A 13,124-nucleotide genomic window follows, 5' to 3' on the forward strand; every position below is an offset into this window, starting at 1 on the left:
AGATGGAGCTTCGCAGTGTTTGGATTACGATCTGCATCGCACTATTGTTGCTCGTGGTCTCAACCATATAGGACATGAAGCTGCTCTTGGCTACACCAGAAATCAGCTAATGACGCTTCAGTCACAAGCTGGAGAGTTTAAATCATCATATTCCCTGGGACTGTGTGGAGATTTAGAGACATAAATGGTGGAGGAAAACACAGAGAGGAGGGGTGCATGGCTCCACATTACCTCTTCCTACCATCACATTTTCAAATGTGCGAAATCTTAACAAAATTGAGGAGCTCAGAGCAAGACTGACATATGAAGCAGATTTTAAATTGTGTAATCCTATATGCCTAACGGAGACATGGCTAAAACCATAAGCCACACTCTTTGTTGAAGGATACACAATAATTAGGGCAGACAGAGATGAGCAACTGTCAAGCGACTGGTGAAGTAAATTTATGGACAAAATGTGCCACACAGATGCACATCCATGAACAGATCTGTACCCCGGATTATGAAATTCTGACCTTTTTACCTGCCACAGGAATTTGGGCAGATTACAATCATCTTGACATATGTACCTATGGCTGTCACGATAACCTCAAAATTGAGATAAAACGCTATTGGTGAAGCCTACTGCAGAGGATGGCAAGCAACGCAACAACTGCAGTGTTCATACTTTACAATCCTACAGGGCGTGTTCAATTAATAAATACAGTATGTATATACCTTTATGTTACCACATTTTATCTGTTCTATGAAGTAACTACGAACTTTCTTTTATTCTTAAATAAACTATGTTGTACCTTATATCCAGTGATATAATATAAATCTGTAATTCTGCATAAAGAATACTTACTTACATTTGGTATTTTGTGTATATTTTGATGCTGATTTTACTTAAATAAAAGGTATTTCTACACTGCGATTTTGCTACATTTACTTAAGTAAGAACTCAGACCTACTGTTGTAGTACTGAAGACCAGTCTTGAGGCCACTTTTTGATGGTCACTTGGCTGAGTCTCAGACTCGACCGCATTTGTACTCAGTCTTGTCTCTGTCTCGGACGTTGAGGACGCGGGATTTTATTTCAAGACCAGTCAAGACCATAACTTTGGGAATATCAATAAGTTGCATTTGCATTGTCTGGTTTATTTGTGAACATCCTAACTTTGGATATAAAACTTATTGCTTACGTTGATTTGAGCTCTAAGTGTTTGTAAGTGGGTGTTTTAATGGGATTGTGGGTCTTTCAGATCAATTTGAGAAGCACCTGTGATCTCATTCCACATTTTATTGTGTATCATGTAATGTGGGGAACTGGTCTCGGTCTTGACTGGGTCTCAGCCCCTAAAAGTCTTGGTCTCGGACTTGATAAACTCTGGTCTTGGTCTTGACTTGGTCTCGGTTTGAAAAGGTCTTGACAACAACACTACTCAGGCCTTCTGAGTTCTTCTTTACCAGCAGAGGAATATGTCCAAAATCCAAAACATCCAAACTTTATTAGTGAAGTGTGTGAAATCATCAAGAAACGACTCTGAGCTGCAGACTGAAGCTGCTTTATTGATCCTGATGATTTACTTCTGATCAATGAATCAACCTGTCTGCAGATACAAATCTCTTTCTCTCTCTCTCTCTACTTTATTTAATTACATTCACTGCAAAACACACACACAGAAACACACTCTGCATCCAAAAAGTCCCTTCAGTGTGTGTGTGTGTGTGTTTTAGTGTGTGTTGGACTCGGTTCACTTCCTGTCAGAGAGAGAGAGGGAGGGCGAAGGACAGAGAGGCAGATTGAAAACAGACGGTGCCCCCCCCCCACTGTGAGTCAGGCTGTTGGTTTCCACTCGTCGTCCGTCTGGAATGAGCTGAGACTGAAGAGGAGAAGAAGAAGAGGAGGAGGACGAGGCGAAAGAAGAAGAAGAAGAAGAAGAGCTGCATCAGAAGGTTTGAACAAACTAAATGTCTCTTTCTCAGTCTTTAACTTGGTCTCCGTTTCGACCAGCATCCTCTGACTCGGCTTGTTTATGAGACTTTCTGTCGCCCCATCAAATACTGCAGCACAGCTACCACAGCATGTACAAATACTCCACTGGATTCAGAAGGCTATTTCAGTGAAACTATTACCAGTGAAAAGGTACTGGAAGTAAAAGTACTGACTATTCCTGATTTCCTGATGCATGAATGTGTTTCTGATTCTACAGCTCTGTCCTTTAATGAATAAACTGATCAGCAAACAGAGATTTAAATGTAATCAGAATTTTGTTTTAGTCTTTCTGATCACGTTTTAAAAAGCTGAGACGTTAAAGCTCACTGTATGTGGATATTCACTGTACTAAAGTAAAAGGACTGCTCTGGTCTGTCCACCACTCAGAGCACGAGCTCAGAAACAGGGAAGCTTCAGGCAGAGCAGATCTACAATTCATAACAACCGTTATCTCTCTGCACTCTTTGTTTTAGTATGCACAGAGAGAATAGATCCCGACATGAGCAACACTAGGTGACAGAGGCAAGGAAAAACTGTTTATGTTTAATAAATCAAATGATAAACTTACAAAAACTCTGCAGCATGCCATCCAGGGAACAGCAAACCAAGGAACAGAACACACAGAAATCCAAAGAGAACGATACTCCAAAGATAAATCCACGAGACAGAAACATCCAATAACACGACAGAGTTTTTTAAAACAGGGCAAGACACTCGACAACATACACTGACAAAGACAGAGAAGACATGCAGACCTACAAACCAACAGGAAGAGACACTGGTGGACACAATCAGGGACGATCAGCAACAACAGAAAGCAAAGCTACACAAGACACAAGAGGCAGAACACTACAAAATAAAACAGGAAGTGAAGCATACTGAAACACACGAGGTATGCATTATTTTATCTTGTTAAATGCGTTAACAAGATAAACTAATGCATACCTGACAGAACTAAAGATAAACAAGGACGGAGAATGAGAAGACAGACAGGAACCAAACAGAACATACCAAAACCAAACAAACATCAGCAGATAGCTGCTGATTATAGACGCCGCCCGGCCTCCTGAGTCCTGCCGCCATAATGATGCTGCCTGTAAAATCGTCAGCACATTAGATCTCATATTAACTGTTTCTGTCAGTTTCTAAAGGTCAGAGGTCATTTCAGTCATCTGATCTGAACCAACCAGGAGACAGAAAACAACCTTCAGCATGGTGCGTGACAGACAGGTGAGACACCTGCTGATCAGCTGTTGGTTTAATAACTGTCAAACATGAAGGATCCTCTTTTTTTCACTCCACACATTCTTCTTCCTTGTCAAAACCTGGCGCCTACATTACCCACAATGCAACTCTTCCTCTTATGTGCTGCTAAACTTGACCAAGTGGTTTTTGTGCCTAAAGCTACCCAAATTGTTTCACAAGGTTAACTAGTCTAACAAGACCTGGCATATTTATTCTTGCTAATTCCACCGCGTCGGCCCTACACGTCAAAAAACCTTGCTAAAGGGCGTTAAAAAGCGATGCCAAGCGGTCTTGACCAGGCGTCCAAATGTGACGAGTTGGGAGTGAGAATTTGTTGCCATAGGAGAGGAAAACAAATATAAATCACTGAGTCATAGAAACACGGGACATCCTGCAGACAGGGGGGTTAACTGATTATTAGAATATTTAGAATTATCATTACAACACGTTCTCTTTCACATCGTGTACGATATTCTGCTTCAGTCGACTTGAAGAACAAACTTTACTGCGACCATCTGGAGTTACATTATAGAATCTGGCTATCCACTGACTGTCCGTGACTCTGAGTTTCCAGCGATTCTTACCTCCCTTTCGATGTGGTTTAAATTGTGTTGATTCTTGTGGAAACAGGCTTTTACTTTGTTAGAGGGTTTTGTATCTGTCTGATTTATGTTTTTCCTACGTGTTTCTATGTTTATGTCTTTTACCTCACTTTATTGCAGTGTATGTTGTGAAGCACTTTGTAATTTTTATCTATAAAAAGTGCAATACAAATAAACCTAACTTACTTACTTACCTAGTCTTGTGCAGCAGCTAAGCTAACGGATGCTGGATGTGTTTGGTCTCTGTTCGTACGTTTGGGTTTCCTGTGTTTGAACTGATGCAGCGACAGACCAACAGGAGAAATTGTTTTTATTTTTATGTTATTGAGAAAAAGCTCATTTTACTGGCTTTTCAAAATAGTTTGTAAACAAGTACACATACATGTATTTTTTACATACAGGACAGTGTAGGGAAGTTGGACAGAAACTGGCTGCTTGTTGGTGAAATGCATCCCGGGAGTCGTATTTTGTCCAAAAAGCTTCTTGTAGCTTTGACTTTTTATCAAAGAACCAGCTGTTTTGAGGATTTGACGGAAAAAGCTTCATCTGGTTGGTCCACACACACACACACACACAGGTAAACACATGCAGGTAAACAAACACTGACCACTGAGTACAGTTCTTCTCTTATATCCAGAAATTAGAGACTGTGATGTTTGTGTTTGGCTCATAGCAGCCAATCAGAGCTCAGATCCTGTGTGACCTCATCACTCTGCAGATAAACACATGTTCAATTGTGGACTTTTAAATGACCTATTGAAGGTGAAGAAACACTGATTAGACTCTCAGTGTGCTGTTGTACTTACATCCAGAAGCTAGCTTAGCATTAGCCTCAGTAACTGAACTATTAAAACATGCTCCAACTAGCACACATGTTGCTAACATTAGCAAGCTAAAAACAGACATGTAGATAACACAACTTTAGAGTGCCTCCTCTTTTAGTGGAGGCTAACACTCCCGCCCCCTCAAACTGACACATCTCAGACCAGTCCAATCCGAGTCCAGGAACTGAAGTGCAGCTTCCACAGAACCTGAGATGGCTGCAGAGCTGTGATTGGCTGAAAGCTGGGTGATGAACTGAATTTAAACTGGAAAGTTTCCCCTCTGCTGCCCACAGGAAATACTTTGCTGTTTATTTTCTTCTTCGGTGGTCGACTCACATTCCTCCCTCACGCAGGATCAATGAGACCTCTGATTGGCTGAGATCCTTGGGGATACGCTTTGATTGGACGACTGGACTCAGCAGTCTTCTTTTTCTCTGGGAGAAGAAGAAAAAAAAATTGCCCTGTAAAAACACACAGAGGAATGTGTTCAGGCCTGTTTGAATCATCAGCGCTCAAAAGATTTAACAGATGTCTGAGAGTTAAAGCTTCAGCTTTGAATCTTTCTTCTGTCCTCAGAGCTTCAGTACGTCACTAACACACATCAGCTTTCGGTAACACAACAACCCATTAACCATAACACACATCAGCTTAGATACTGACAGGTGATGTAAGACAGGCCTACAGCAGATGTTCAGAATCAGAAGGAGCTTTATTGCCAAGTGTTTGACAGTGTTTTACACATACAAGGAATTTGCTTTGGTGATAAGGTGCTACACGGAGACGAATATACAGTAAATAACAAATAACAGATGCAAGAGATATAAGAATAATAAAAGAATAGAAAAAAAATATACAACTATTTGCAGAGAAAGAACAATATGGCAGACACATGTGCATTATTCTGGGTTTGTGTTGTGCAGACATATTGCAACGGAAGAGAGTATTGTGTACGTAAATATATAAATTGACAATATATAAAAACATAGAATAACAAGGATTAACAATTAACAACATATATGTGCAATGTGCCGGGTTTGTGCATGATATGAAATAAAGGAAGGAATTAATATTTACATAGCGCTCTGTACTCTGCACTTTTATAAAAGTGCAGCTGATCTCTGTTTCCATGGTTACAGCATGATGATCTAGCTAGCTTTAGCTTTAGCCTTTCACTCTATAATCATAAACTGGCATGTAGCAGCATCACAGAGGAAGGACCAACCGTTAAAATGAAATTTCTCCTCTCTATCTTGTTGTTGGTCAGGATCTGCAGCCATAATGGCGTCCATCAAAGGACGAACAGGAAGTCTGAACATGCTGCACTTCCTGCTGGGTGGGTAACAACATTAAAACATCCATCAGACTTTACAGGTGGACTGATACCTGTCTGCCTGTCCGCAGGTGTGTTACTGGTTCCTCCTGAAGGGGTCATCAGTCTGGAACTGCAGCCTTCATCCTCTGAAGTTCTGATCAACTCAAACTCCAACTTCACTGTGGTCAGTAAACAGTCTGTTCAGTTACCTGTCTGTCTCTGCAGGTGTGTTCAGTCTAGAGTCAGGTAGCTGTCTGTCTGCAGGTGTGCTCAGTCTAGAGTCAGGTGCCTGTCTGTCTCTGCAGGTGTGTTCCGTCTAGAGTCAGGTAGCTGTCTGTCTGCAGGTGTGCTCAGTCTAGAGTCAGGTACCTGTCTGTCTCTGCAGGTGTGTTCCGTCTAGAGTCAGGTAGCTGTGTGTCTCTGCAGGTGTGTTCAGTCTAGAGTCAGGTACCTGTCTTTCTCTGCAGGTGTGTTCAGTCTAGAGTCAGGTACCTGTCTTTCTCTGCAGGTATGTTCGGGCTGGAGTCAGGTAGCTGTCTGTCTGCAGGTGTGTTCAGTCTTGAGTCAGGTACCTGTCTGTCTCTGCAGGTGTGTTCAGTCTAGAGTCAGGTAGCTGTCTGTCTCTGCAGGTTTGTTCGGGCTGGAGTCAGGTAGCTGTGTCTCTGCAGGTGTGCTCAGTCTAGAGTCAGGTGGCTGTCTTTCTCTGCAGGTGTGTTCAGTCTAGAGTCAGGTACCTGTCTGTCTCTGCAGGTGTGTTCAGTCTAGAGTCAGGTACCTGTCTGTCTCTGCAGGTGTGTTCGGGCTGGAGTCAGGTGCCTGTCTGTCTGCAGGTGTGTTCAGTCTAGAGTCAGGTAGCTGTCTTTCTCTGCAGGTGTGTTCAGTCTAGAGTCAGGTACCTGTCTGTCTCTGCAGGTGTGTTCAGTCTAGAGTCAGGTAGCTGTCTGTCTCTGCAGGTGTGTTCGGGCTGGAGTCAGGTGACATGGCAGTTACCTCTGGACTCTCAGGTGGACGGGGTCATTGTGGAGAATCAGGGGTCCAGCAGCATCCTGCAGCTCTATAATGCCACCTGGAGGAATTCTGGGAGATACACCTGTGAAGAATCATCGTCCTCTCAGAGCAGAGAGATTGACATCTTCATACCTGGTCAAGGTGACCGAGATATTCGTCATTCAGTGGTCATGTCCGTCCTACCTGTGAGACCACTGTCCTGAAGTTTCCATCCTACCTGTCGCCCCTCAGGTCCTGAGGAATGGTTCATCCCGTTGGGTCGAGGTGTGGTGATGAAGGATGCTGAAGAAGATACTATCCCCTGTGTGGTGTCCGACCCACGGCTCAACGTCTCGCTATACGAACGTCCCGGCAGGACGCCGGTTACTAGGATGACGTACGAACCAGGCCGAGGCTTCACCGGGCGTCTGAACGACACTTCGTATGTGTGCTTGGCCTCCCGCGGAGACGAGGAGAGAGAGTCTCAGGTGTACTATGTCTTCAGCATCGTAGGTGAGGAGATCAAACCAAGTTTGTCACACACACAATCATACAGAGTACAGCACATACCTGTCTGTCTTCCTCTGACTTGAATGTCTCTCTCACCTGTCTCCCTCTCACCTGTTTCTCAGTCCCTAAGGTGATGGAGGTGGACCTGGAGGTGTCCAGCAGTGTGTTGAAGCAGGGGGAGGTTCTCACTGTAAACTGCACTGTCAAAGACACTGATGTGGTCTACTTCTCCTGGGACTTCCCCCGCAGACAGGTAGCTGTATCTCTCTCCACCTGCCTGTCTGTCTGAACAGTGACGTCATCAAACTTTGCTGATTTATTTGAATTAAAATGTTCAAAGTTTTTTTTCTTGTGTTGTTTCAGGAAATCGAACCTGTGACAGACTTCCTGCCCCACCGCATCCGCTCCTTCGTCAACATCTCAGCGGCAACGGTGGAAGATTCTGGTAGGTCACTGTCTGCTGCTGCCTGACAGACAGCCCTGAGGAAACTAAATCCCAAATAGTTTTTTAAGATTATTGTTCTTAATGGTGACTCACCTGGTAAAAAAAAGTAATCAGTGACATTTATTATTTGCTATGGTAACGATGAATTAGCTGTTCTTGTTGGGGATTTAGTTGTTTTTAGGTAATTATAACGATGTGTGTGTGTTTCCTGTAGGTGTGTATGTGTGCACAGTGAAGGAGAAGGTGCAGGAACAAACTGTGGTGAAAAACATCACAGTGACAGTACTGGGTGAGTACAAACACACAGACAGGTGAACACACAGACAGGTGAACACAGACAGGTGAACACAGACAAGTGAATACACAGACAGGTGAATACAGACAAGTGAACACACAGACGGGTGAGTACACAGACAGGTGAACACACAGACAAGTGAACACACAGACAGGTGAACAGACAAGTGAACACACAGACAGGTGAACACACAGACAAGTGAACAGACAGACAGGTGAACACACAGACAGGTGAACACACAGACAGGTGAACACACAGACAAGTGAACACAGACAGGTGAACGAACACAGCTGAACACACAGACAGGAGAACATACAGACAGCTGAAAACAGACAGGTGAACACAGACAGGTGAACACAGACAGGTGAACACACAGACAAGTGAACAGACAGACAGGTGAACTGACAGCTGAACACAGACAAGTGAACAGACAGACAGGTGAACTGACAGCTGAACACAGACAGGTGAACACACAGACAGGTGAACACAAACAGGTGAACACAGACAGCTGAACACACAGACAAGGGAACAGACAGGTGAACACAGACAGGTTAACATACAGACAGCTGAACACAGACAGGTGAACACACAGACAGATGAACACAGACAGATGAACACACAGACAAGGGAACAGACAGACAGGTGAACAGACAGATGAACACACAGACAGGTGAACACACAGACAAGGGAACAGACAGGTGAACACAGACAGGTGAACACACAGCAAGTGAACAGACAGACAAGGGAATAGACAGGTGAACAGACAGATAGGTGAACAGACAGGTGAACAGACAGATGAACACACAGACAGGTGAACACACAGACAAGGGAACAGACAGACAGGTGAACAGACAGATGAACACACAGACAGGTGAACACACAGACAAGGGAACAGACAGGTGAACACAGACAGGTGAACACACAGCAAGTGAACAGACAGATAGGTGAACAGACAGGTGAACACAGACAGGTGAACACACAGCAAGTGAACAGACAGATAGGTGAACAGACAGGTGAACACAGACAGGTGAACACACAGACAAGTGAACAGACAGACAGCTGAACACAGACAGGTGAACACACAGACAGGTGAACACAGACAGGTGAACACAGACAGGTGAACACACAGACAAGGGAACAGACAGACAGGTGAACAGACAGATGAACACACAAACAAGGGAACAGACAGACAGGTGAACAGACAGGTGAACACACAGACAAGTGAACAGACAGACAGGTGAACACACAGACAGAAGAACACACAGACAGGTTAACTGTCTCTCTCTCTGCAGATCAAGGTTACGTCTACCTGTGGCCTTTAGGTGAGCCCAACGTGTCATCTCTCCTCCATCACACGGTGGACTTCAGAGTGGAGATTGACGCCCACCCTGCCCCCACTGTCCTCTGGACCAAAGACAACCAGACGGCCGCCACGGAAACCACCTTCGTCAACACCACACACCTGACAGGAAGCAGGTATGTCAGAGGTCAAGTTAGAAACGAGAATCTTTAGAGGTCGATGAGAAACAGAGTCTGACTAATGGACTGATTGATCTGCAGGTATATGAGCACGCTGACACTGGTACGAGTCCAGATGAATCAGACAGGAAGATACACAGCAACCGTTTCCAATGACGATGATGAAGAGGAGATTGTCTTCAACCTGGAGGTCACAGGTGAGACAGACAGAGAGAGACGGGGTGATTGAAAGACAGGGTGTGTTTGTGTTTACCTGTGTAAACATGTGTTGCACACCTGGCTCTGTGCAGCACCCCCCAGGATCACATCTCTGTCGGAGGTTGGCGGAAAGGCGGTGCTGTGTATCAGCGAGGGAGCTCCACCCCCATCTGTCAACTGGTACACCTGTCACAGCTCACACAGGTAAATAACACACACAGACCGATGAACAATCAGGCAACTCAGTGTTCAGCAGGAGAACTGCTGACCCGGACTGGATCTGCTGCTGTCGAGCAGACTGAGCACTTGGAAGAGCTCCGGACCCAACCGATCCCTGAAAGGCTCGGGGGAGGACTCACCCAAATCCCGGGCAGACATCGCTGAGGTAGTTAAGAAGCTCCTCAGCTACAATGCGCCTGAGATGCTGAAGGCTCCAGACACCGTAGGGCTGTCTAGGTTGAATATCTGGCACTTTGCCACATTCGCTCATTCCTACTAGCAGCATAATCCTATGTTCTTTCAAATCGCTATCAGGCTTTCTGAAACCAGCAACGTACAAAAACAACATTATAGGTAAGAAAACACAGGCAGGCCGGCTTTGGCTTTTCACACAGACATTGTTCGGGCTCTGTTACTACCAATGCTCTCGGCTCAGAGTCGGATCAAATCTGAACCCCCTTTCTGGCTCTGTACCTGCAATAATTGCAGAAAATAACGCAGTGTGAAAGCGCCTGGTACCAGTAAAGTAGCAGTAATATAGATGTTTTACCGGAGGGAGTCCAATTTATCAGTCGATCTACGCTCCAGCCCTCACTTGTCGTTATCATCTTTTGGTAGAGACCCAAAGATTGCAGATACAAGCAGCTGAGTTTTTTCCATGTTGGAAGGAACCAGTTGAGGTGGTTCTGGCATCTGATCAGGATCCTCCTGGGCACCTCAGAGGCTTTCTGGGCACATCCAACTGGGATGAAATCCCAAGGCAGACCCAGAAGACCCTCAGGATACTCCAGGAGGAGCTGGACAATGCTGCCGGAGAGGGGGACATGTGGAAGACCATGTTTAGTCTGCTTCCACTGCGATCTGGCCCGGATAAGAAGATGATGGACACACACACACACACACACACACAGTGTAATGGCATCCGTGTTTCCATAGTTACTGTGTTAGTCATGGAGTTCCACAAGGATCTGTCCTCGGACCAATCCCTTAGGCAATATTATCAGGAAATATTCCATAAGCTTTCATTGTTATGCAGATGATACTCAGTTATATCTATCGATCAAACCAGATGAAACTCATCAGTTAGCTAAACTTCAAATGTGCCTTCAGGATGTTAAAACCTGGATGACCTGTAATTTTCTAATGTTAAACTCAGATAAAACTGAAGTTATTGTTCTGGGGCCTAAGCACCTCCGTGACGCATTATCTAAAGATATAGTTTCCCTTGATGGCATCGCCCTGGCCTCCAGCACCACTGTGAGGAATCTTGGAGTTATCTTTGATCAGGACATGTCGTTTAAGTCTCACATTAAGCAAATTTCAAGGACCGCCTTTTTCCACCTACGTAATATTGCGAAAATCAGGAACATCCTGTCTAAAAATGATGCAGAAAAACTAGTCCATGCATTTGTTACTTCTAGGCTGGATTACTGCAATTCCTTATTATCAAGCTGCTCGAGAAAGTCCATTAAGACTCTTCAGCTGATCCAGAATGCTGCAGCACGTGTTCTGACAGGAACCAGGAAAAGAGATCACATTTCTCCTGTTTTAGCTTCTTTGCATTGGCTTCCAGTAAAATCCAGAATAGAATTTAAAATCATTCTTCTTACCTACAAAGCTCTTAATGGTCAGGCACCATCTTATCTTAAAGAGCTCATAGTACCTTACTACCCCACCAGAGCACTGTGCTCCCAGAATGCAGGGTTACTTGTGGTTCCTAGAGTCTCCAAAAGTAGACTAGGAGCCAGAGCGTTGATAAAGCTTATAGTTAGGGCTGGCTCAGGTGAGTCCTGAACCATCCCTTAGTTATGCTGCTATAGGCCTAGACTGCCGGGGGATTTCCCATGATGCACTGAGCTCCTCTCTCCTCTACTTTCTCTCCCTCTGTATGCAACCTCATCCCATTATTGCATGTTACTAACACAACTTCTCCCCTTTCTGGTAGTCTTGTGCTTTCTCGTCTCTCTCCTCTCTCCTCCTATCACTTCCTGCAGGTGTTTCTGGCTCTGGAGCTGTGGAGTCTGGATCTGTGGTTGCGGGTCACCTGCTGCCCCCGTGTTCCTGCTCGACACCCTCTGCTGCAACGACTATTGTTACTAGACCTATTGTTATTATTGTTATTATAATCATTAACATTACGATTGTTATCATTAACACTACTATAAATATCTGTACCGTTTTTCATTTAGTCTATAGCAACATCACCTTTAATGTCTGTGCCTCTGTGTGGATATTGTGTAGGCTGCCTCCCTCCCCTCTCTCTCCTTCCATCCCTCTCTCTGTTCCTCTCTTGCCCTCTCTCTCTCCCCCTCTCTCTCTCTCCCCTTCCACCTCCCCCCCTCTCTCTCTCTCCCTCTCCCTCCCTCCCCTCTCTCTCTCTCTCTTTCTCTCTCTCTCTCCTTCACCCCAACCGGTTGAGGCAGATGGCCGCCCACCCTGAGCCATGGTTCTGCTCGAGGTTTCTGCCTCTTAAAGGAAGTTTTTCCTTGCCTCTGTCTCCTAGTGCTGCTCTTGGTGGGAACTGTTGGGCTTCTGTAAATAGCATCATAGTGTTCGGTCTAGACCTGCTCTTTATGAAAAGCGCTCTGAGATAACTGTTGTTGTGATTTGGCGCTATATAAATAAAATTTAATTGAAGTTAGTTTCCTGCAGGTGCAGCAATTTGATGGGCGGCTGGAGAAACCTATCAGCAGCCGTGGAGGGCGGGGCTCTGCGGGAGAACGTCACTGAGGTGGAGAAGAGAGGTGTCACCCAGGTAAACGGTGATGTCATGAGAAATACTGAAGTGTGATGATATTAAGATGATGATTGACAGCTGTGTGTGTGTCTCACCTGTGCAGGTACGCAGTGTGTTGACTCTGGAGAGTCTCACCTCTCTGTCAGCTGTTCGCTGTGAAGCCAAAAACTCTGCAGGGCAACGAGCCAGAGACCTCCGAATACTGTCCAACTGTACGTACTGATACTGCAGTACTACTCTATAATGCTGACCTCTGAATACTGTCCAACTGTACGTACTGATACTGCAGTACT

General features: G+C 44.9%; 1 protein-coding gene and 1 pseudogene across 2 annotated transcripts in view; one reads left to right on the forward strand and one right to left on the reverse strand.

Moving 5' to 3' along the window:
- Positions 1-2,950, reverse strand: part of LOC119895459 — an 18,323-nt pseudogene extending 15,373 nt beyond the window's left edge.
- The window catches only part of LOC119895825 (platelet-derived growth factor receptor beta-like), a 26,683-nt gene continuing 15,358 nt past the window's right edge, over positions 1,800-13,124 (forward strand). Inside the window, exons 1-14 of one of the 2 annotated variants that reach the window (XM_038709180.1) lie at positions 1,890-1,938; positions 3,121-3,208; positions 5,914-5,982; positions 6,051-6,145; positions 6,915-7,110; positions 7,201-7,461; positions 7,581-7,711; positions 7,822-7,903; positions 8,118-8,192; positions 9,491-9,674; positions 9,759-9,874; positions 9,968-10,079; positions 12,747-12,849; positions 12,935-13,043. In XM_038709180.1, coding sequence (XP_038565108.1) covers positions 5,928-5,982; positions 6,051-6,145; positions 6,915-7,110; positions 7,201-7,461; positions 7,581-7,711; positions 7,822-7,903; positions 8,118-8,192; positions 9,491-9,674; positions 9,759-9,874; positions 9,968-10,079; positions 12,747-12,849; positions 12,935-13,043 — 1,519 coding nt within the window. In that variant the 5' untranslated portion in view covers positions 1,890-1,938; positions 3,121-3,208; positions 5,914-5,927. Of the gene's footprint in view, positions 1,939-3,120; positions 3,209-5,913; positions 5,983-6,050; positions 6,146-6,914; positions 7,111-7,200; positions 7,462-7,580; positions 7,712-7,821; positions 7,904-8,117; positions 8,193-9,490; positions 9,675-9,758; positions 9,875-9,967; positions 10,080-12,746; positions 12,850-12,934; positions 13,044-13,124 lie in introns of both variants that reach the window. The other variant, XM_038709181.1, reaches the window with a different exon arrangement.

This window comes from Micropterus salmoides, unplaced genomic scaffold (genome assembly GCF_014851395.1).
Source record: "Micropterus salmoides isolate LMB-PRFRI ecotype aquatic unplaced genomic scaffold, ASM1485139v1 Ms_hic_scaffold_9, whole genome shotgun sequence".
NCBI lineage: Eukaryota > Metazoa > Chordata > Actinopteri > Centrarchiformes > Centrarchidae > Micropterus > Micropterus salmoides.